This window comes from Cryptotermes secundus, unplaced genomic scaffold (genome assembly GCF_002891405.2).
Source record: "Cryptotermes secundus unplaced genomic scaffold, Csec_1.0 scaffold369, whole genome shotgun sequence".
Classification (NCBI taxonomy): Eukaryota; Metazoa; Arthropoda; class Insecta; order Blattodea; family Kalotermitidae; genus Cryptotermes; species Cryptotermes secundus.
The window spans coordinates 339,662-364,446 of NW_019725844.1; the positions used below are offsets into that span (position 1 = coordinate 339,662).

Genomic DNA, 24,785 nt, shown 5'->3' on the forward strand with positions numbered 1-24,785 from the left:
AAATAAAACTAGATTAATTTTCTCAATCTTTCAATACACGGCAGGGAAAGGAGATCGAATTTCCAATATATAGAAAAACCACTCAAACAGATATCATAATACCCAACGAATACTCCTACCCACATAAACATAAAATATTAACTACTTAGAAACCGGATTAAAACACGTACCCACTATCTAAGTAAAGTAAAGGTGTCCCTGTAACAGGCAGTGGAGGCCCACAGGGTTGTGAGATGTTGTAGTTCCCACATTTTCTAGACAATCGGCTCATAGATGGCGGCAAGGCTGTCAGCCCTACGCGCCGGCCGCCCTTTACCCCCAAGAATATTCCTGGTACTCATTTCTGTTAGAGACTGAGTCGACCCCAGAGCCATAGTGCGGCTGGAAGGATTAAGTCAATTGGAAAAAATCAGTGAACCCCTTGGGACTTGAACCCGCGACCTTCCGGCTTGTAGCATAGTGCCTCAACCAACTACGCTACCGCGTGCCCCCTCACGTACCCACTATCTAAACATGGAAAAGAACTAACTTTACAAAAGCACACTACATAGCAATAATTATAATATAAACGAAACCATTAAAACATTCAGCCCCACAAAAACAAAATACTGATATCCACCCATAACATCAGGAAACAAAGTGGGCCATTTTCACATACACCGGAAAAGAAACAAGAACGATCACAAAGTTATTCAAAGGACCCTCAAATAAAAGTACAATTCAGAAAGCAAAACACAATACAAAACATAGTGAAACAACATCCACGAACAAATACAAAAGAAGAAAGCAGTCTTCTGGGATTTGGCACCGTGTATATGTGGTGTTAACCACAAAAGAAATGTTTAGACTCCTCATTAAAATACACAGGACAAGCAGGCAAAGCATTCCACACCAGATACTTCGTACAAGCAATTAGAAAAGGTACAGCTGTCCCTGTAAATAATAGCAGTAATTCAGGAAACTAAAATCACATATTAAACACACGACATAAATATGGAACCATAACAGATACTATGGACACTATAAGAACACAGAAGAGGAAAACACTTTAAGCACACTGGAAAAATACCATACATACATTAGCAAAAAATAACTTGCAAATGAATGATACAAACACACACACATAACCAAATATTCAGAACACTGCAAGAAATGAACACCAGTTAGCAGCACACACGCCCTACGTCCTATATAACAACAGAGCCAACTTCATAGAAACACTAAGAAAACATCTGGTTATGAGCCCCAGACAGGCAGACTGACTGACGGTCAGTTGCAACATGACTTTTACTTTGACTTGATAGAAACACTACGAGTGACCGCTCTGGTCGGTTGCCAGTAGCATGCTTCTGCATGTACGGACACACTCAGAACAGTCGCACACATCACAAAAGGTTACACCAACACATCCGCAGAAACATAAGTAACATCATAAATTCAGACAGAATATACATAAAATATCTTATAAATAAAACATTAATATAATTCATTACATATTACAGATATAACAGACATGTGCGTAACAACGGCATGATAATCTAATATAACCTAAATTATTTTAGAAGCATTTACATTAAAACGAAAAGCAGAACAGCGTGATGAAAGGGCAGCATGTTCCTTTAATCCAACATCTTATATGCCTGATGGTGGCCAGTTAGGCCGAAACATGTAATGTTGTATAATGAGAAGAAACGAAGACGCTGAAGTGTGAATATTAATATATCGACAAAGCTGCACAATACGGCGAGGAGCGAGAACACGAAGAATTCCTACATAGGTTTGTCGGCCTGTCTATGTGAGCTGACGCGTCCTGCTAACTGGGACAAAACGTAAAGATTTCACGTACTTTGTTTTCCCGTCATTTCGAGTGCTACTCTTAAAAATAGGAAATGGAAGTGGAAAATAAATGGCGAGTGGTATAAACAGCGACAAATCAAAGCGTCCTCTTTGACAAAATATTGACTTAAATAGGTTTCGTCTACAGAAACCCTAAACAAATTACCTCCGTATGGATGAAATAATTATTTAAACCTATTATCTTTGCATGGCGCGGAGAACAAAATTAAGTCATAATGACTGTCCCACACGTTTAGAACTGTCACGATTTAGGCTCTACATAGACCGAGGTTTTGGTATGCGAAATCGCTTGATTTCCCCACATAATTTGAGATTTGCCTGCATAAACAAATCTGAGTGTAGATTCTAAAGGGTTCTGAAGATGGTGTATGACCGAAGCACATCAGTTTCCGAAATATTGCGTTCTCTAGTTTTCTAGAATACCGGACGATGGACAAAGTCCAAAAATCCAGTAATTCCGAGAAATATGAGTGTGTATGGTCCCTGAGGTTACATAAAAGGCGGAGAACATTTTAGCTACTTGCTAATGGCTACTTGCCTCTCAAGGACTCTGCTGCAAAACTAAATCCCTAGCTGAGATTGTGGTCTCCTGGGTTGTGCCACCATGTAGTTTCTCAGACGGACATAGATTCGGAGAACACGCCGCCTCCACCTTCAAAACTGAAGTACGTGTGTAGTCTAGGCGTAACGTTCCCACCTCATGACTCAAGGTACGCGGGTTCAAACCCGGCGGAGGTCGTGGAATTTTTAAGGGCGGAAAAATTCAGGGAACAAGTCCTCCAAGAGGGACTTTAAGCCATGGGTCCCGTGTCGTAGATTTACAGCACGTAAAATGATCCTCATGTCTCTAGGAGTCCTCTGAGCAAAATTAGGCAACAATTTCCCGCCCAAGTAGTTTCCAATGCCTCTGGTAGATGGGGGAAATATCAGGTACCGACGGCCGACCTCGTTGGCTGATAGCACGCACCAGTACCGGTAGGGTATGGCCACAGTAGAAATTAAAGGGTGACGCACAATGGACCAATAACTGGTCTAAGTGCATGGGGAAACCCACCCCTCTAATAATAATAATAATAATAATAATAAATAATACAGGACGTTTACAAAGTGATTGGTCACAAGATGCAAAGACAAAATACCAAGAAATGGTTGCAGGCGCGTCAACACTGATGGCTATACGCGATAAAAAGCAAGTACCGGATTCTACCCACTGGGAAGAAATGGACAAATAATGGTCAAAATGACCCCTGTAAGATGCACACGGCTCATTTTCAATGAAGGAAGTAGAATAATGTGTCAACGGGATATTTCAGAGAAGCATCCATCCTCCTTTGTCTTCCCTAGATACTCAAGCCTATTTCTGAATATACATGTTCCTCCGAAACATCGGTACCGACCACAAAACTTCACGGTGTGACAAGCCAGACGACTATAGACGATCACCGTCGTGAAAACCCTTCAACTTATAATTAAATAATCTTTCAGCTAGTAAAGTAATTCCCAGCAAGGCAGCGCCATAGCTCAAGCGATTAGTCGCTGGCTTCCCACCGCGGCGGCCCGGGTTCGATCCCGGGTCTGGTCAAGTGGGATGACAAAGTGGCGCTGGGGCGGGTTTTTTCCGAGTACTTCGGTTTCCCCTGCCAATCTTCATCCCACCAATTTCTCCATCATCATAATCACCCGGGTAATGTACAATAGGCCAATCAGTGGCCGCCGTGCCAAGTGGACCCAGCTGGAATCCACCCCGCCACTAAGCGAATTTAATTTTAATTTAATTCTCAGCATGTTATGTGACCCGAAAGTTCATCACCGTATTCGCAAGAGCCCAGCACTTGGCCATATCTTACGCCACATTAATTCAATTCCATCCTCCTATCCAATTTAAGATCCATATTATTATTATTATTATTATTATTATTATTATTATTATTATTATTATTTAGCATCATGATCCTCCTATGTACGTCCAGGTCTTCCAAGCTGTCTCTCTCTTTCAGATTTTGAGTGATACAAGCCCCGACCATCTCATCCTTTATTTCAACACACTAATATCTAATAAGGGGCTGATCACAGTGGCCGAGCGGTCTAAGGCATGAACGAGGATCGTGGGTTCGAATTCCACTCGAGGCAGTGATGTCTGTTTGCGTTTATTCTGTTTGTGTTGCTCTGTGTGTAGGTAGCGACCTTGCGACGGGCTGATCCCCCGTCCAAGGAGTCCTACCGACTGTATATAGAGTAAGAAACTGAAAAAGCAGCGAAGGTTCACAAGGGCTGTACAACCACAGACAGATAATATCTAACGAGGAGTACAAATTATGAAGCTCCACATTAATAAACTTTAAACTCTCTGCTCCACGGAGTCAGGCGTAACTACAAACTGAAATATATCCCGTGTATATATCACACAGAGTCCTGTGCGTAACCTATTACTTATGGCAATTACAGAATTACACGAGTAGGCAACGTGCTCCATGTACCATTCTGGATACATTTGTCGGTTACTTTACGACGATTTCAATATCAAGACTACACAGTGTGGAATGGTAGGATGAATTAGGAATGATTCGGAAAAGATTTAGAAGGAAACGGCCATGGCCTAATCGAGATACTATCCCAGCGTTAAGGGACAGAAGACAACCACGACGAAATGAATGAGGATAGCCTGTGTCCTGGCCGAGACTTGATCCCAGGACTTCCAGAATACAAATGTTGGGCCTTACTGCTATGTCAACGCGCTCAGTGCTATACTTACACGAAATTCTAATTCTTAATTGATTGTTAGCAACCCTTCGCATTCGGAAGGTCACGGGTTCGAATCTCGACCAGCAGATAAGCTCCCTTGATTGAAGTTTCTCGTGCCCCCCCTCTTTCCCGCGGGAAATGCCGAAATATTGCCTTAAACTGGGCCACCGCCGCTTACTTTCACATCGCTTCCAATTCATTACACGTACTGACTAATCACCATACAATTCGAAGGTACCAAGGACTAAACTCCCCGTATTCAGCCACGAATTTTTTGTAGCCATCCGAAACTGTCAGGAATCAATGGAGAAAAGTTTTCGGCTGAATTTTCTATTAAAATTATTTCGAGATGTATGTTAAAAATAAAAAATTACTGTCGCTAATATACATATTAACTGCACATAATATGTTTCCATAGGATTCTTATGAAAAAATATAACATAAGACCATACGAAATGGTCACATTCATGCTGAACTTAATATCACGCAAAAATTAAAACACTTCTTAAATTCTGAAGTCACCCTGAAAACAATTCAGACAAACAGATGAAGAAGAGTGATTTGAAATGCAGAATAATGCTTATGTCGCGCTGTGTTCGGGCACAATGACACCCAGGCTAGCTTGCGACCTGGAAACTGCGGCAAGCCAAAAAGGCTGGACGTGCCGACAGCAGAGAGAAGTTCGCCAATAAAACCAGCGTGTCTTCATGTCTCCAAAACGAGCATGATCTAAACAAGGGAGATCAGAGCAAAAGTCACGAAGCCTGCTTTCCTACTGCAAAGGTTTACAGTCCTGCTGATACAGATCTGTTTCTAATTTGCATTAATGTCCATTTTATGTTTGTCAGAAAGTCACTTAAATACAGATTTTGTCTACATTACACTTGCAGGAGACATATCCCCCCCCCAAGTTTCGCGCGTCACCATGTTTGTAACTGTTGACTTAAAAACAATATATCGTACTGAACTGACAGGTAATGCTTATTATCTACATATATCCCTATGGAAATTTGCATGCCTAGCTCCAATGCCGCATTCACTATCGCCAACAAAACTAAAGAAATATGTCACACTGCCGCCATTATTGTTATTTCTCAAATCGGGAAACGATACAACGTGGCGACAATGTCACTCTCACATTTCACATTCGTGCGTCCGCAATGTTGTTATTCACTGCAATATATTCAAAAGTTCGGAGCTGGGATGGCTCTAACGGCTTAAGATTCATACCAAGTTTCGTTAAGACCTGTACAATGGTTCAAAGGCTGAAAGAGAGGACACATAGACTAGCATCTCTGTGTTCTAAAAAGCACTTTCCTTTCCATAAGGCATGGTTTCTCAGGCTGTGGGTCGCGAATTCCCAGGGGGTCGATGAGTTCTCAAGAATTACGAGGGCTATTCGGAAAGTAATCTCTGGTGAGCTACTAACACAATATGCAACGAAAAAAAAATATTATATACACACAATACATGCATACTTATGATACTTCTCAACGTAACTACCGCCGCAATTGAGGTATTTGTATCGTGGAATAAGTTCTTGTATTCCTGTGTCAAAGACGCCTGCCGCCTGTGAACTCTGCCAGGTTTTGACACCTTCCATCAACTCTTCATTATTGTTGATGCACTGTGATCCAAACCAGTTCCTCAGGTAAGTAAACAGATCGGTACTTGTTTCGGCGTATACTTCGAAAATCATATAGTCTGTTTTGGAATACCGGTTTTATCAATTCTTCGAAGACGCTCCTATTAACTATTACTTTTGTGTAGAAAGAGAAAATTCCCAGTTGTCTTTATATCTTCGTCTCTTATTCTATTTTACTGCATGCAGTCTGATGCGTTCGCTTCAAATCCAAAATTGCCATGGTCCAATGGACTCTTTGAGCATTTAAATAAGAAACCATTTATTTATGCCAGTTTAACGGTTGGTAACGATCTGGGCGACCTGGGTTCCATTCCAGGTGGGTACAAGGATACAGCCACCACATTCAGCCCGGTTCTGAGACCCTGCCAGACTTCAAATCCTGTGGAACCAAGGACTTTCTCTGGAGAAAAGGTTAAGAACACGTACAAATACGGTTTCTTTAATTAGGGACATGGACATTTTCACAACGTAAACAATTTCTCCTGCAAATGTGAATCCAAAGCTATTTGGCTTTCAGCACGCGCTTCGTTTCATTATTACACTGAAAAGCAAAGGTCATATTAATATTGTTAACAACCCGGGAATAAACCATACACCCTAATTTTAAAAATACCAATTTTAGTCTACGAGCTTTGATTCTTATCTCTTCCATAGTCCTTTCTTTAAATGCTACTGAACTTTTTTTTCGGAAATGGTAAAGAGGTTATCTGTTCCTGTATTCACGCACCACGTCACAAATATTTGGGGGGGTGGAGGTAAAACTCCATGGATTTGAAAACTCTGCACTATATGAAGATAAATACTCAATTTCATGGTTCTTTCGCCCTCAGACTTTGTCTAAAACATCTCTAAGGGCACATCATACCTTAAGCAGAAAACATCACGGAAGTTCTACTACGTGCGCAAAGAGATATTCGGTATGGTGATTTTAGTCCTCATTGTTTCGAAGTTCACCTTTACTGACAACTTTACGAAACCAGTAATGTACCTGATAATACTGTCGCCATACACTGCCTTATAACGAAGAAACCTCCACAAAGGAGCTTCTTTTATACGAAATCACGGGAGAAAGAACAGAGAGTGTGATGTTCCTGTTACTCGAAGTACAGGAGCGTTTCTTTCGTGATGTATTTGTTGGATGGACTGAAACGGTAGTTTTTGAGTCCCCGAAATGTGGAATGTTGTTTCGCCAAAATCACGACTTTGCTCAGATTGTCAACTTCTTACAACCGTGATCTCAAGCTTTTCATTTTATTCTGTACCATAGGTATACAAATTCTGCAGCTGAAACAGCGTAATTAAATAATGTAACAATCAATCAAAGGTGCGAACACACGAAACGTATACTCTTTGCAGTCTGGGTGTTGGCTTTCTTCTCATGGACTTAGTACTTCCTCCGCACTGCGTCAACAAGGCGGCAAGAATGACCGTTTCGGCCACTGAAATATACGTAACTTATTAGTGAAGCGTTGACTTTCTTACATTTTCAGCTTTCTTGCGCAGCGTTGTGATTTTCTGTGCCTGCGTTCCGCGGTCGGCCGCAACAGCAGTCTGGAACGAGTACCGACCGAATGGCGTACTCTGATCAGTGATCCGGGTTCTTGACCATATTATTACAATAGGAACAATGTTACTTATGGACGTTACGTCATCAGTGTACGTCGACCTCCTAACGTCCGGTTATCTGTGGCTCTGTGACGATATGGGAGACGTCACGCAGAGTGACGCGGAGATGGCGCAGACATCCTAAAATTTTGCTTGGGCGTCGAATTTACGGATAAATTGGATTAACTGAAATGGGTAATTTGGCTTCGTAATTAATATACGTAGAAAGTGATCCTTCTTATACTATACGGGAATGACGGAATATGTAACAGTCACAATAGAAGCCACAACGAAACACTTACGAACAGTAGTTCATTACTTTCTCGTCGCACAAGATATTTTACACGTATATTTCACATGAATAGTACTCAAAGATGATTTGATGACAAAACTATAATTTTTAAATCGGAAGAAGAAATACGTAATTGGTTTAAGCACTATGCTACTATCACTATGGTCCTGGGTTCGACTCAGCCTCTAACAGAAAATGAGTACCAGGAATCTTCTTGGAGGTAAAGAGCGGCTGGCGCGTAAGGCTGACATTCTTACCGTCATATGTGAGCCGACTGTCTAGAAAATGTGGGATCCTCGACGTCTCACAACTCTACGGGCCTCCATGGCCTGTTACTGGGATAGCTTTACCTTTTAGATGTCAGCTATATAACAAAAATGTTTTCAAAATTTGTATAAATAGCGCTGACAGGCAACACGACCGCTTCCTGTGAATTCCAAAATGCGAGTCCCCTTCGAGATGCTAGTATCCGTGTTGCGCCTCTCTTTCGAAAATTTCAAAATGGTGACCTCGGACGCTGATACAAACCCCTCACAAATGGCTCACTCGAACAGGACTCCGTTACCCTTAGATGGAATACTACGAACGCCACTGGTCAGCTAAGCGAAAATAGCATTGTCTCTAGAAATGTTCAATTCATATCTGTTTGCAGCGGTATTCTGACCTCTCTTCGTGTACGCCTTCTTATTGTCCATTAAAGCATCTGGTCATGATCTCTGGCACAAAAAAATGTACATGGAACTTCAAGCTCTCATGACATATTACAGCTCTTTTGCCTAAGGATAGCAATGTATGTAGTTTCATTCAATTTGATAATTCCCCCCCCAAAAAACGCGGATATTAATAATAAAGTGGAAATTAATTAATTTAATTAATGACATCAGTATCACCGAATCAAATGAAATAGAAAACATAAAAACTGATTAACATGGCCTATAATTCTGGGCAGTTAGAGATTCTGTCTAAAGCATTGAAGATAATACTCATTCTGTAAGAGAACAAAAGAACTCACTACACTTTCGTTCTCAGAGTGGGTGTGCCAATTCAGACTAAACTGCATTATTAAATCTATAAAATTTTTAGCACAGAATAAGAAAATAAATGAATCCATATCCTACAATATGTGCCAAATGGTTATACGGTGAAAAGGTTGTGGTAACCCCCACTTCTACATCACCGCTGGCATACTCTACCGAAATTCATTCGCCAAGCTTCATGTCGTACAAAGGATAATCGGACAGTTTAACGTTATTAAATCATGCGATATGAGTGTTTCCACAGTTACATACCCCGCAGTCTGGTTGAAAGACTTAGGCGAACATGTACGCCAGGCAGACCGCCTCTGTGGTCTAGTGGTCAGAGTTCCTGACTACAGATCCAGAGGTCCCAGGTTCGATTCCCGGCGCTACCAGATTTTCTGAGAAGTTCTGGGTCTGGAACGGGGTTCACTCAGCCTCGTGAGGATAACTAAGGAGCTATTTCATGGAAATAGCGGGTCCGGGCTACAAAACAAGAGCTTAACGGCCATGGTAATCCGTTGCGCTGACCACGTGACACCCTCTACCCGCAAAAGTTGGTACTAACTTCGCCGACAAGCTGCGGTCGCTCGATCGGTATAGTTCGCTTGCGGACTACAGGCAACGGATTATTTTAGCTTTTTAATGTATGTAGGCCACGCATAGTGACTCGAGTATCATTTCAGGGCAGCAGGCCTCATTATCTGTCCAACTTAATAACATACTTACAGAAGCTCATATTATACAAAGTCGAATAGAAGAACGATTTGTGACTAATGAATTGGAAAGCATGAGATCGAATGCAGTAGTGGTCTAATTGGTACTTGCTTGGAGGAACTGAGTAGAACCACGAAAACTAGTCAGTTCATCGATCTCCGAGCCGTTATTTCAATCCAAGGCTTTCGAACATGAAGAACGCATGCTTCCCATTGGACCGAGACGTTTCACTCGGCGTTCGCTTTGTTAAACGCGGAATCACAGGAAAAAGCACCTGATAAACATTTCCGGCGTTCAGTCTAGGAGCTTTACGAACGCACTGCTCTTGTCATGTGTTCAGCTGTTAAACAGCACAGTGTCCATCGGGGAAGACGCCTGGGTTAATTTCCACGATTGCCTTCGTCTTTCTGTTTCAAAAAACAAATCCGTGGTCTGTAGTCCGCAAGCGAACTATACCGACCGAGTGACCGCCGCTTGTCGGCGAAGTCAGTGCGAACTTTTGCGGATAGAGGTCACGTGGTCAGCGCAACGGATCCCCACGGCCGTTAATCTTGGTTTTCATGTGTGATTTGTAGTGAACAAAGTGGCGTCGGGGCAGGTCTTCTCCGAATACTTCGGTTTCCCCTGCAAATTCTCATTCCACCGACTGCTCCACACTCATCATCATCATTATCTGGGGCTGGTACAATAGGCCAGTTAGTGGCCGACGTATTAAGTGGACTCAGCCTCACACCACCCCAACGGGAGGGGGAAAAACCTCTTCCAGTTCAGAATATCTGAAACAGGAATAATACACAGGGTTTGCAGGATTCCCTGGATGGGCTGTTCCGCACATCCCCAGGTCTCGAGTGGCACAGAAAACGCAAACATAGAATAACCGCAGATATACATCCATACCTCGAGTGAAATTCCTACCAACGATAGAAACCAGTAAGCGCCTTAGATCACGATGCCAGTGTAACCAACCCACGTATATTTACGAGCATATTATACAGGTATGTAACAGCAAGAGTTCATTGAAATGTCCTGGGGGGGGGGATAATGAAAATCCGCTATCATAAATCGGAATCGCCATTTTGATCTCTGTAGCTTTGGCAGATACATTAAGTGTCTATCACGTCGTATAAACAAATGTCTACAATTAAAAAATACAGAGAAGATTCATGAGGACATTTACAGGAACAGCTACTGGAGGTAATATAACTCCTGCACCAAAGAGCGGCGTATGGTGAGGTGGGGGTCTCTTGGGGTTAAAAGTGGGTCATCATATCTCTCTCTTTTTCTGTGGCGTGAGAAACAGCAGCAGAAGCACAATACTTGCTTGGGATTGCAGTGTGGCAGTTTCACAGTTGCAGAAACACCCATTATCTCATTTTGGGTTAAAATATTCCCACGGAAAGGCATCAGCTCCATCTAATGGGCCCAAAAGAATAAGCTCCATATCGTTACCTGATAACGGAAGTGGAGACTGACTCCGCAACATTGTGTTTGGCTAAAATGAGATGGTTGAGATGTCCGGTATATTTACGAGTTCAGTAACATACCTCTGTCACAAACTTATAACATCATAATTACCCTCAGTTCAAAAGACCTACTTCTAAAAAGGCAAAACTCGAATTTGGCCTGATGTAAGCAACCTTCTGCCATACTTCACAATAACATGGACTGTGCTCGTTCCTGTCATCACCGTGTCGGTGATACTAAGAAAGAAACTGACTCCATAAGGCATAGTCATTCTTCAGAAACTAATGGTCACTTAAAGGCCGCGCCATAACTCAAGCGGTTAGTCGCTGGCTTCCCACCGCGGCGGCCCGGGTTCGAGGCCGAGTCTGGTCAAGTGGGATTTGTGGTGGACAAAGTGGCGCTGGGGCAGGTTTTCTCCGAGTACTTCGGTTTCCCCTGTCAATCTTCATTCCACAAAATTCTCCATCATCATAATCATCCGGGGCAGGTACAATAGGCCAATCAGTGGCCGATGTGCCAAGTGAACCCAACTGGACTACAACCCCCACTATGCGAATTTAAAAAAAGAATGGTCACTTGGGAACTGAAGAAATGTTCCTGCCTTTTGGGCAACACAATCCCACCAATGGACCCTGCCCTGAGCCAGTTAAATCCATTCAAGATCCTCACACCTTACTTCAGTTTCATTAATAGCATATCCCCATCAATGTTTAGGTCTCTCACGAGGTCTCTTTCCTTCAGACTGACTAAAAATTTATATGCATCTTAATATCTTCAGTTGTCATGCTTACTACATGATCCACCCAATTCATAGCCTTCATTTCATCACCCTAATATTTGGAGACACTAATAATTATGGAGCTCTTCATTATGCAGTGTCCTTCATTCTTCTGTTACTTTACCCCTCTTATCCAGACATTCCCATCAGCACCCTGTTCTCAAACGGTAAGAGACCAAGTTTCACATCAACAAAAAACAAAGACAAAATTACAGTTTCATACACTTTATTCTCCACATTTCTTTTTAATATGGAATGGGAAGACAAAATATTTTGAAATGAATGGTAGCAAGCAGTCCCTAAATTTGATCTGGTATTTCTTTGTGAATGTAATTTTGATTGCTTATCATCATTCCAGGTTATTTTAATTTTGCCTGTTTTTAAAACCATTCTTATATTACAATTTTGTGATTCTATTCTGTTGACTAGACATGAATGTCTGCTTAATTGTTTTGGCCTGTACTTTCAGACTAAACTGCTTACTAGTGCCTAATAATTCTAAGTGACATTTCAACTTTACTATAGGTCACAAATCAATACCAGCAAAGCTGTCAATGCTGGCAGTTCAAACATAATTTTTAAATAATAAATTAATTTATTATTTATTTATTAATTCTTGAAACTGGACTTATATAACTATTTCCATAAGATCTCTGTATAAATACTACTGCCTGCCATTCTTGCAACTTCATTTTTCTGGAAAGAGAATTCCATCTGGAAGACATAGATGGACTGAACATATAACCCCACTTGTCTTAACAGGAGACCACTACCAACTCCCTTCCCAACAGAAAATAACCTACACCGATAATTTCTCAAATACACTCTCCTGCTCCTTGCAGGTGATAACACTGCCTCCATAATTGTTTTAGGATGGGAAGAAAACTACGGTGACCTCCTTTAGGATATTATCCCTGCATTAACATTAAATTAATTAATTGATTTAATGGAATTAATTCCAAAAAATATCTATGTGTGGAGAGGATGACATTTTCAATACCTCCTGTGATCTGTGAATTGTAACAACTTCATTCTGAATGTTATCATGCACCAGGCATACTGATTCATCATCAAAATTCACATGCACTTGCAGCAGGTAGTGCACCAGCAGATGGGAAGCGCAAAGCATCAGTGTTTTGAAATATGCAGCTAACTTACTGAATAAGAACATTTTCCATTCCACAAATCATTCTACTTGACTCTGAAGTACAACGGTGCAGAGATGAATATATGGCTGAACTGAAAAATCAGGTTCAGTGAAGCGAAATGTGTCACTTCAGGATATGCGAACATTTATTTCTTCCATCTCCATTCTCCTTGTTACTCTTGGTAAGTTTATCCAGTTTTCAGTGGACCCAAACCTGATTCTTTAGTCCCCAACTCTCAAGAAGTAAATTAATCATAACAGACCTGGTGACAAGTCAGGAAGAGAGCAATCCAGACAAAAGCTCCTGCAATACCCTGGGCCGCCTTAGTCTCCAGAAACATTGGCGTAGCTTCTACAGACGTAGGCAAAATTGTTTGGTCAGCAGTAGTAGAAACAGTTCCACTAATCGTTGCAGCATTCAGTACAGTGGTAACTGTAGAATTGTTAGTACTTGAACTGCCCATTGCTATTCTGAAATAACATCAATAACAGAAAATTATTAGGAGGTGGTTTTACCAGACCACAAACCATTCTTTATGAACAAATCGCCGACTTTCGTTTGATGACACTGACCGCACACAAAATGTGTCTAACAATTCTATTGTTACATACTCGTTGCGTGGTAACATTTTTTACTGACCCGTTGCCTAGTAACGAAAGGAGAGAGATACTTTACCGAGCCTTTGCTTAGCAATGATAGGAGGGATACACGTACAGACACACAAACTGATGGGAGGGGTTTAGGCCATACGTCCGAGATGCGCTCCGGTGCCATGATATACATACAAAGTTCCATAAATATTGGTTTGGGCATTCAAAAGTTAATTGGGGGGGTTCACAGACACACAGACTGCATGCAGATCGCATAAACCTACTTCAGGAACGCAAGCTGAAAAGCAACATATTGTACTTAACGACCGTCATTTAACTGGTGAAGTGGTCCGACTAGGTTTTGTATCATCACACTCCATTAAAAAAGAAATCACACGTCATCATACGAACGAAACTCCTTACAGGTTTGACACTAACCATTCTCCTGTAAAGCCATACCACTTACCTAAATACAAAGTAACCTGGCTACTTGCTGATATCCAAACAAATGGTACTTTTACACTTAATTAATTTTAACACCAACAAGCCTGATTTTGATACTCGGTTTCACTCAAGTAAGAAATAAACGCTTAATTAACATTTTGAAAACTGCTTGCTTTCAACCTCCACTGCAAAGATCGCTACTCTCACTTCAACACTACTGACTTCCAGCATACACTACACAAACTATCACCATCTTATCTCACTTGTTCTGCGCTTGCGCGACAGTACGAGTACCACGTTCATAAAATTAACAAATGCCACGATGCACATACGAAATCCTCGTATACATATTCGTCGGGACTTGTAGCAAATGGAACTAACTCACGAACTACGCTATGCTAGCCAATGTTTGGGCGAGGACCCATCAAGGAAACTGGAAAAAGCAACGCAACCGCAATTTCCGAGGAATTGTTATCAGCCTGAGTTGAACACATGTTATTGAATGGTGCAGCGCAAATTGAGGAAACTGCGATGCTGCCCGAAATCAAGGGCGAGGGCACACCAAGGAAACTGCAAATTGCAACGCGGCCGCAATTTCCGAGGATTCATATCAGCCTGAGTTGAACGCATGTTACTGAATGGAGCAGCGCAAATTGAAGAAATGGCAACGCAGTTTCCTCAATTTGCGCTGCTCCAATCAGTAACATGAGTTCACGCGTGCTTCACTCGGAAATTACGGTCGCCTTGCGGTTGGCAGTCTCCTTGGTGCGCCCTCGCCCCTAATATCTTCTATTGCAGAAAGTAAAGGCATGAAATTAAGAAATACAATCGTGAATTATGTCGGACGAACATACCTAAGTTAATTGAGCAACAAATCTAAATTATTTTCATTTCATGCATTACTACTACCATCTCTATTTGTCGTGAGAAACTTCCAGCCTTGAGAGCACAATCGGTAAGAGAGTTACAATAAAAACAACAACGGCGCATGTTATAACCGTTACCACTATTCTCTTCCCACTTGTTACCTGCGTCCTGCTAGCTCCTGCTCCTGCTCACGGACATAAGCAAATATGGCGCTTGTATATGTGGATTCAGATCCATGGTAAGTAATTTCCCACTGCGTGAGAAATAGAGGAAACTTTGTTGAATGTTGTTGTTCATAGTCACCGCCGTGAGAACCTCAAATCTTACAATTCTGTTGTTTATAGAACTGGTTTAAACCCCGTCAGAGGATGAGGCGAATAATTTGATAACATTTGAGATGAATAGGTTAGGGTATAATCGTATGTGAACATTTTAAAGACGTCCAGTATAAGGTACGTGAGTTGTTCTGTTTATAGTAGTAAAATCAGTATGGAAATGCCCAGAATCATGTACTCTCTTGATCTGACAAGTTGTTGAAATAATGTGCATTTATGTTTGTGTAGGTTGACAGAACATGAAGCATGTGAAAAACTCTCCCGAGAAATTATGGAACAGCTTACTGTCCGTAGCGCAGAACAAAAGACTTCTCAAGAATATGCTCGCCTATCATCTGCTATTCGATTACGGATGAAGCAGTATTCATCAGAAGTGCAGCAACTGAAAGATAAGCTTTCAGAAGCTTCTGTAACTCATTCTATGTATCCTTATGATATTAATTAGATTCAGTTAATGTTTTGTTATAAAAAATAGTTAGATGGATGACAAACCATCTCACTTTCTTCAGTACCTTGAATTTTTTAATTGACTTTTTCATCCAAATTATTGTTTCAAACTTGACTGTCAAAATGTTGAATCATGTTGTCATGGTGGCTCGAGTTAGGAAAACTGTGTGCACAGGTCACTGGTACTGTATGCCAGTTTCTACCATGGCTGCAGGCAGGATGTCGATGCTCCTTATGACACTGAAATGAGAGACAGGTGTATGTAAATGCTAAACACAATTGCTTACATTCATCCTTAGCAGTGTGTTAGCACATTTCGAGAAGCAGAAAGACGATCTCGACAAGTGGAACTGCTGCAGAGCATAGAGATTCAGCTTCAGCAGTTATTCAGTGACAGGGACACAGCTTATGATGCAGGCAGATCCAAGCTGTTACAGAAGAGTGGTACAGTATTTGCAGATACGGGAACAACAGGTTGGGGCCTGGATGATGACAGTGAGGAAGCTGGAGCTTACCAGACTCAGCACATGAGCATTGCAGATCTTCAGCAGCAGCAGAAAAGAATGATTCAAGGTTCATTTTGTCTTATATTTAAATTTGAATGTTTCCATTTGTTTGTTCATGATGTAGGTGTTTATTTTGTGTAATGTATAAAAAGTTGTTAGGTGGGTCCCTTGTCACCATGGCATGGTGCGTCCTCAGGTTGCAGATGGAGGAGATGCCCTCCAGGTATGGAGGGAAGCTGTGAATATATTGAATAAGCAGTCGTGGACAGCCAACAAGGGGTGGTCCTCCAGCTTGGGAGTTGGATGTGGGGCTAACAACTCCTCACTGTAAAAAATAATCAAGTTATGAAAATGAACACAAAGTCTCAGACCTGGACAGATCTTCTGGATAAATGCCCTAAGCTAAAGAAAATGGATATGAGATTTGGCACTTGGAATGTTCGAAGTTTGTATAGGGCAGGTTTGCTCAGGGCAGTAGCAGAAGAAATCTTAAAATATGAGTTAGATTTAGCGGGAGTACAGGAGGTCAGATGGATGGAGGTGGCATTGGACCAGCAGGAGACTGTACATTTTTCTATGGAAAGAGGAATGAAAATCATGAATTAGGTACAGGTTTTTTTGCACATATCTGCAGTTAAGAGGGTAGAGTTCGTTAGTGATAGGATATCATATATAATACTAGAAGGTCGCTGGTGTGATATCATTGTTATGAATGTTCACGCCCCAACAGAAGATAAAATTGATGACATAAAGGATAGATTCTATGAAGAACTAGAACATGTATCTGATAAGTTCCCAAAGTACCCTATGAATATTTTGTTAGGATATTTCAATGCCAAAGTAGGGAAGGAACACATTTTCAAACCACCGACTGGGAATGAGAGTCTGCAGGAAATAATTAATGATAATGGAGTTAGAGTAGTAAACTTTGTCACATCAAAAAATCTTTGTCAAAAGTACAATGTTCCACATGATAACATCCATAAATTTACTTGGACATCTCCTGATGGGAAGAAACACAATCAAATAGACCATATTTTGATAGCCAGGAGACTGCACTCAAGTATGCTTGATGTCCGATCATTCAGGGCAGCAGATTGTGATACTGACCACTACATGGTGGTGGCAAAGGTTAGGAAACAACTGGCATTGAGCAAACGAACAACACACAGAGTTCATATGGATAGGTTAAATCTCGAGAAATTACATGAGGTAAAGAGTAAATACAGTAGAACTTGGTTATAACGTCATCAAAGGGACCTAAAAATAGTGTCGTTATAAACGAATGTCGTCGTAACCGAAATGGGCACTTCCACAGTAGCCGTATATTAGTCACGTAAGAATCTACCAAAAACCGAGTTAAAATGTTGCATTTTTTAGTGAAATACGTAGTTAAGTACAGACTAACGTAACATTAACGTGGAATTGCCCAAATGTGTAATATCAAAGACATATTACAGCACTTTTCACTGACAATACACACCGCACTAATACTGTATATTAAAGGTAGGCCTACTCACCAAATTACAGTAGATTACATCAATTGTTGTGCCTTACTGTACCTAGATACGAGTACAGTAATCAGTTATCTTCATCTGTTTCCTGTTACTTGCCCAATACACACTTTCTAAATTACGTTCAATGTCCATATCAGAGAAATTCAGGAATGAAAATGACGTTACATACGAGGTTGATGCATTTGTTCATGTCGTACTAAGCAAGGTATAAAAACAGTTGCTTTATGAGGAATTAGTTCGTACCATTGAATATTTGACGTAATAGACAAGGTGTCGCAGAAACCGATGTTGCTATAACCAAGTTTTACTGTAGCAATATTGTGTTGAAATCTCAAATAGGTTCGTGGCTTTGGAAAAATTTGGACACTGAGGTGGATGTTAATAAAGCTTGGGAAACTATTAGAGAGAATATCAAAATTTCTGATGGTGTGATGAAAGATGCTCAAAATTATTAAACCAAAGAAACAATCCAAATTGCAATGGTTTCAGGATCCAAGCGAGTTAAATTGGAATAATCTGAACAATATGAGATGTGAAACCAGCAGGCATTTCAGGAATAGAGAGACAAAATTGATGACCTTGCAACGTACAGTAATAACAAGAACCTTAAGAGGCTTGTATAGAGGAATTTAAGAAGGGTTACCAACCCAGCAGTAAATTAGTGAAGGATGAGAATGGTTACATGCTTGCAGATTCCCACAGCATTTTGAATAGGTGGAGGAACTACTTCTCTCAGTCATTGAATGTACATAGGGTCAGTGATATTAGGCAGATGGAAATCCATACAGCTGAACCGTTAGTACCTGATCCTAGACCTTTTGAGGTTGAAAGTGCTATTGCAAAATTGAAAAGGTATAAATCGCCAGGTAGTGATCAAATTCCAGCAGAACTTATTCAGGCAGGAGTGGCTGCGCCATAGCTCAAGCTGTTAGTTGCTGGCTTCCCACCTCGGCAGTCTGGGTTCGAGCCCGTGTCTGGTCAAGTTGGATTTGTGGTGGACAAAGTGGCACTGGGGCAGGTTTTCTCCAAGTACTTTGGTTTCCCCTGCCAATCTTCATTCCACCAAATTCTCCATCCTCATAATCACCTGGGGCAGGTACAGTAGGCTGATAAGTGGCTGACGTGCCAAGTGGACCCAACTGGACTCCACCCCCCACTATGCGAATTCAAGCAGGAGGCAAAATATTATGTTCTAAGATCCATAAGCTAATTGATTCTGTTTGGCATAAAGAAAAATTACCTGATCAGTGGAAGGAGTCCATTATTGTACCAGTTCACAAGAAGGGTGATAAAAGTGACTGCAGTAATTACAGGGTGATATCACTGCTATCAACTTCATACAAAATTCTATCCAATATTCTTCTCTCAAGGTTAAGTCCATACATTGATGAAATTATTGGGGATGATCAGTGTGGGGTTTTCAACAAAACAGATCAACTACAGATCAGATCTTTTGCATTCATCAGATATTGGAGAAGAAATGGGAGTACAATGAGACAGTACATAGCTATTTGTTGAAAGACAAAAACAACACTGTCCAGTGTGACTATTTAAGTTTTATCACTTGAAAACACATCACCCTTACATGTTTTGATCCCTACTGATCATCCTCAGAGGTCATTAATACTCGTACTTTTTTCAGAAACTACTATTGCAATAGGTGTTAAATTATGTACATACACATATAATGTCTGAAATATACAATGTACACAATGTTCAACCCTTCACAGTCACAGCAGCAGAAGGGTTGAACATTGTGTATTTCAGACATTATATGTGTATGTATATAATTTAACACCTATTGTAATAGTAGTTTCCAGAAAAAGGATTGATGACCTCCGAGGATGATCCGTAAGGATTGAAACATGTAAGGGTGATGAGTTTTCAAGTGAAAATAGTCTTAAGAGACTTAAATAGACTTAAATAGTCACACTGGACAGTGTTAGTTTTGTCTTTGTAATTGTTAGTGTGATGGACCAGAATGAAACAAATCAAATTCTATTTGTAGACTTTAAGAAAGCATATGATTCATTTAGGAGGGAAGTATTGTACAATATTCTAATAGAGTTTGGGATACCCATAAAACTGGTTAGGCTGATTAAAATATGTTTAAATGAAACGTGTAGTAAAGTCTATATAGGTAAACATTTGTCTGATAAATTTCCTATCCAGAATTGTCTAAAACAAGGAGATGCTTTATTGCCACTCCTTTTCAACTTTGCTTTAGAATATGTCATTATGAAGGCCCAGGAAAACCAGGTGGGACTGGAATTGAACGGGACACATCAGCTGTTGGTCTATGCTGATGATGTGAATCTACTGGGTGATAATATAGATACCATAAAGAAAAACACAAACTTTAATTGATGCAAGTAAGGAGGTTGGTCTAGAAGTAAACACAGAGAAAACTAAGTATATGTTGCTGTCTCAGCACCAAAATGCATGGCAAAATCATGACATAAAATAGGAAACAGATGTTTTGAAAATGTTTCACAGTTGAGATATATCTGCGAGGCCTAAGTTAGTTACAGCCTCTATTAAGTTCAGTCCCTTACATTTTTACGAACATAATTTTGATTTGTTATTATCCTTCATAAATATTTTAATGATTCGACATCTTTTAGGGTGTACAGTATTAATTGTCCATATGTTGCAGTTTTATCCTGCATTATGGTGATGAATCTTGGACATAATCTGGTTTTCTTTGCATTTAGTATTAGGCCAGTCAACTTTATACAGTATTTTTAATTAAGTTGAGAGGTTTTTGACAGTGATGTGAGACATTCAGACCACCTCTGTGGTCTAGTGGTCAGAGTTCCTGGCTACAGATCCAGAGGTCTGGGTTCGATTCCCAGCTCTACCAGATTTTCTGAGAAGTACTGGCTCTGGAACGGGGTCCACTCAGCCTCGTGAGGATAATTGAGGAGCTATTTGAAGGAAATAGTGGTTCTGGTCTAGAAAACCGAAATTAATGGCTGTGGGGATTCGTTGCGCTGACCACGCAGCACCCTCTGTCTACTAAAATTGGCACTAACTTAGCTTACAAGCAGCGGTTGCTTCGTCGGTATAGTTTGTTTGCAGACTAAAACCACGTCTTTTTTATGTGACACATTCATTAAAACTATCACTTGGACTTTGTCAGTCCTCTAGATTTATTAAAGCTATTCCATTTTAAAAATTGACTCTATTTTCATTATCAGGTAGACAGCATACAAAAGAAAATCTACTTTAAGAGTAGCTGTACTGAGTAGGTTTCCTTTTGTATCTGTATGACTTGTTCCACCTCCTGCAGTCATTCTGAATTACTTTGGATCTACGGAATGTGATGTATGTATGTATGTATGTATGTATGTTTGTATGAAGACAGTATTTCCATTGGAGGGGGTGGGGGATAATGAACAAGGTCCAGAACAATAGTTTCAGGAAATATTTATATTTGTGTTTTGAGGTTCTTATGACAGTGACTATGAGAATCCAGTCTTCTGGGTTGTAACACTATGTAGTTAGGAGAGAGTGCAGTGTCTCAGAGGAACACATTATTTCCCTCTTCAGGGTCTAAGAATAAGCTAGGCAATGAATGAACAGAGCCTGCTGCCTGCTTCTGGTTTCTTTGGTTTGGCTTATTCTTTGATTCTGAATATTGATGCAGTATGTTCCGCAGAAATATCAGACTGTCTCCAGGCTGCATGGTAATACAGTCTGGAAGACAGTATTCTTCAGTAGTTTTAATGTTGCAATACTTACATTTCAGATCAAGAGCAAGGATTGGAAGCTCTCTCAAACGTGATTTCAAGACAGAAGGAAATTGCTGAAACAATAGGAAATGAAGTTGACTTACAAAATGGTAAGATATTGTTGACGGCAATGCTTATACTTTGTCTTGTCAGCCTTGGCTTCTGGCTCTCTTAGCAGTGATGAGTAGGGCTTTACTACCTCTGGTAGTAGGTAATGGGGACAGTGGCTGTCAGTGGGGACTTGCACCTTGACATGAGCTTTATATCATTCAGGTTCCGGTATTCCTTGTAATACTAAAATTTTTGTCTTCTCAAAAGTAAAGGAAAGGAAGGTAATGCAGGAAAATCTGTATGCCTGGTTCTTGAATAACATGAGTTCTGCCAACATGAATGTCATTTAACATAATTTTAAAGTAGAACTGGTTGTTGACTGATATGACTGGTTTTTTAGTTTAGTGCGATTTTTCCTTGGCTTCATCTTCGCATTACATTATAATATTTCTTATGAGACATTCATATCCAGCTAATAAAATTTTACCTTACATGGAATTTTTCAAGAATGCATCTGTCATGTTAGTCAGGGACTGAATATACTGAGCTTGTCTGGTCTCAAACCTACGATCCTTTACACATAAATCTGATGTATTTTTGCCTCTCCAAAACATCTCTGAGACTGTGCCTTGAGTAGGCAACTTTACAAAAGGATTGTCCTGGATACAACACAATCTCTGGAGCAGTGATTTTGGTAATCATTGTATGCTGAAACTAGAATTTAGTAAGTTCATGATAGTGATGTAAAGATCTGTGTCACTTATCTGGTGGTGATGTGGCATCAGAGACATGTTGTTGTTGTTGTTGTTGGAGGGGGTGGGTTTCCCCATGCACCGCGACCAGTTTGATCTGTTGTGCGTCCCCCTATAAGCTACCAGCCTCTGTACCCTACCGGTACTGGTGCTTAACATCAGTCCCTACTCAGCCAGCGAGGTCGGCCTCTACTGGCTCAGAGGTATCTCGATGCTTCCCCCATCTACCAGAGGCGTTAGAGACTACTGTTGGGCGGGAAATGTCCTTAATTTAGCTCAGTGGCCTCCTTTGGAGACAGATTCTTTTACGTGCCGTAAAGCTATGACACGGGACCCACGGCTTAAAGTCCCTCCCGGAGGACTAGTTCCCTGAATTTTTCCGCCCTTAAAAATTCCACGACGTCCGCCGGGTTTGAACCGGCGTACCTTGAGTCATGAGGTGGGAACGTTATCCCTAGACTGTGGAGGCCGCTATCAGAGACATCTTAGACACAGTATGTCCCTAAATCACCATGTCCCAAAATCTTTGTTTTGGCTGGTAAAATTGTAAGTAGACTATTCATCAGACATGGAATGTGAATTCTTACAGATTTATCATCTGTTCACAGTACTGATGAACATACTGTGTTTATTGGTACTTTCTCATCTGTTGATTTGCATGATTACAGTTTTTAAGTCTCATTTTCTCACAGAGGAGCAGAAATTGGAAGATCTGAAAATGAAGTGCTGAGGAGAATGTTCAGAGCTGTGGTACGTTGGGTGAGGGCCCCATACCATAAGGCAGTGGTGATTGAATTCGTCTGGTTCAGGATATGCATTTTATTGCGGTTATAACTTTCAGGTTATAATCTACCAGAGAGTAAGTTTCAGGAATTATATGTTTCAGAAATAATTGATGATTTGGCTGAGCATATGGACCGGACAGATAGCAGAGTGCGTAATGAAACAAGACAGGTCACAGTGCTGGACAGGAAGGATAAGACACTTTGTAAGTTTTGTTATTTAGGCGTATNTATGGGTGAGGGCCCCATACCATAAGGCAGTGGTGATTGAATTCATCTGGTTCAGGATATGCTTTTTATTGCAGTTATATCTTTCAGGTTATAATGCACCAGAGAGTAAGTTTCAGGAATTTTATGTTTCAGAAATAATTGATGATTTGGCCGAGCATATGGACCGGACAGATAGCAGAGTACGTAATGAAACAAGACAGGTCACAGTGCTGGACAGGAAGGATAAGACACTTTGTAAGTTTTGTTATTTAGGCGTACGGAATATTTTCATCAGATGACAGTTGTTCCTCTAGTTGTTGTCTAGTTATTCCATTTTCTTGTAGCATATCTTTCATTGGTATCAGTGGGCTGGACCATTATATGCCTAGCTGATAGCACTTGCATAGAAGGATTTATTCTCACTATGAAGCACTTACAGTAAAATGTGCTTAAAATTTGGACTGGAGATTTATATCAAGTGTTTTCTTAACACTTAAATCATAACAGTTGCCCCTCTGCCTAAGCATTTTGTCATTAAGGCATATAGGCGTTTAGAGGCAAATTGCCACATATTATTAACCTTGAGAGTACTGTCTTCTGGTACTTAAAGACATTTTAGTTTCATAATTAGATACCAATGACCATCTTCTCTCAACATGGAGGCAGCAGATTCCTTTGAAGCATTGGTACTTTTCTATAAAACTGCATGGTGTCACATCTCAGAAGACTGTAATCTTAATATTCACTGCTGTGACCCTCAAATCTCATTTCTGTCCTTGGTTCTGGATGGAGGTAAGTGGTTAGCTTCGTGTTTTGGCCATGGCAGCCCTGGGAAAAGAGCCCCTAGTTGTTATTGAAGGTAGATTGAATGCAACAGTTGGTCTGTATGTGGGGGAAGAGAGAACTGTGTGCATCTTTCAACTGTTGAACCATGGTTGTCCAACTGATAAACAGTCACTTTAGCTGACTGAACTATTCTGGCTCTGTGTTGGGTAGGGAGGTTGTGTACAGAATTATTATGGCCATTCGAGATTCTCTTTTGTTCATGTTTAACTTCTTTCCTCTCAGACTGTCCTGTACCAGTTTTTGTATTTAGTGAAAAGGAATCATACATGATTCAATGTATGTATGAAGTGTGGCTGCAGGAAAAACAATTGTCACTATCCGTAGAAAGAGTAGTGACTTTACATTATTTTTATGTTAATTTCTGTGAATGTTTGTTTAAAGATATACAAAACAATCATGTTAATTAAGTTCATTGGTATCTCCTGAGAGTTTTAAGAGTT

The 24,785-nt window shown here is 40.6% G+C and overlaps 2 protein-coding genes across 3 annotated transcripts in view; one reads left to right on the forward strand and one right to left on the reverse strand.

Annotated features, from left to right (window-relative positions):
• LOC111863697 (transmembrane protein 184B) overlaps window positions 1-14,568 on the reverse strand; it is a 76,095-nt gene extending 61,527 nt beyond the window's left edge. Inside the window, exons 1-2 of the mRNA XM_023850239.2 lie at window positions 14,321-14,568; window positions 13,527-13,734 (exon numbers count right to left, since the gene is read on the reverse strand). Of these exons, the coding sequence (XP_023706007.1) occupies window positions 13,527-13,727 (201 nt within the window). The 5' untranslated portion in view covers window positions 13,728-13,734; window positions 14,321-14,568. The remainder of the gene's footprint in view (window positions 1-13,526; window positions 13,735-14,320) is intronic.
• Window positions 14,569-15,318: 750 nt separating this feature from the next.
• The window catches only part of LOC111863684 (syntaxin-8), a 12,099-nt gene continuing 2,632 nt past the window's right edge, over window positions 15,319-24,785 (forward strand). The window contains exons 1-5 of one of the 2 annotated variants that reach the window (XM_023850213.2): window positions 15,319-15,403; window positions 15,729-15,923; window positions 16,258-16,520; window positions 21,722-21,814; window positions 23,394-23,495. In XM_023850213.2, coding sequence (XP_023705981.1) covers window positions 15,372-15,403; window positions 15,729-15,923; window positions 16,258-16,520; window positions 21,722-21,814; window positions 23,394-23,495 — 685 coding nt within the window. In that variant the 5' untranslated portion in view covers window positions 15,319-15,371. Of the gene's footprint in view, window positions 15,404-15,469; window positions 15,618-15,728; window positions 15,924-16,257; window positions 16,521-21,721; window positions 21,815-23,393; window positions 23,496-24,785 lie in introns of those variants that run through there. The other variant, XM_023850214.2, reaches the window with a different exon arrangement.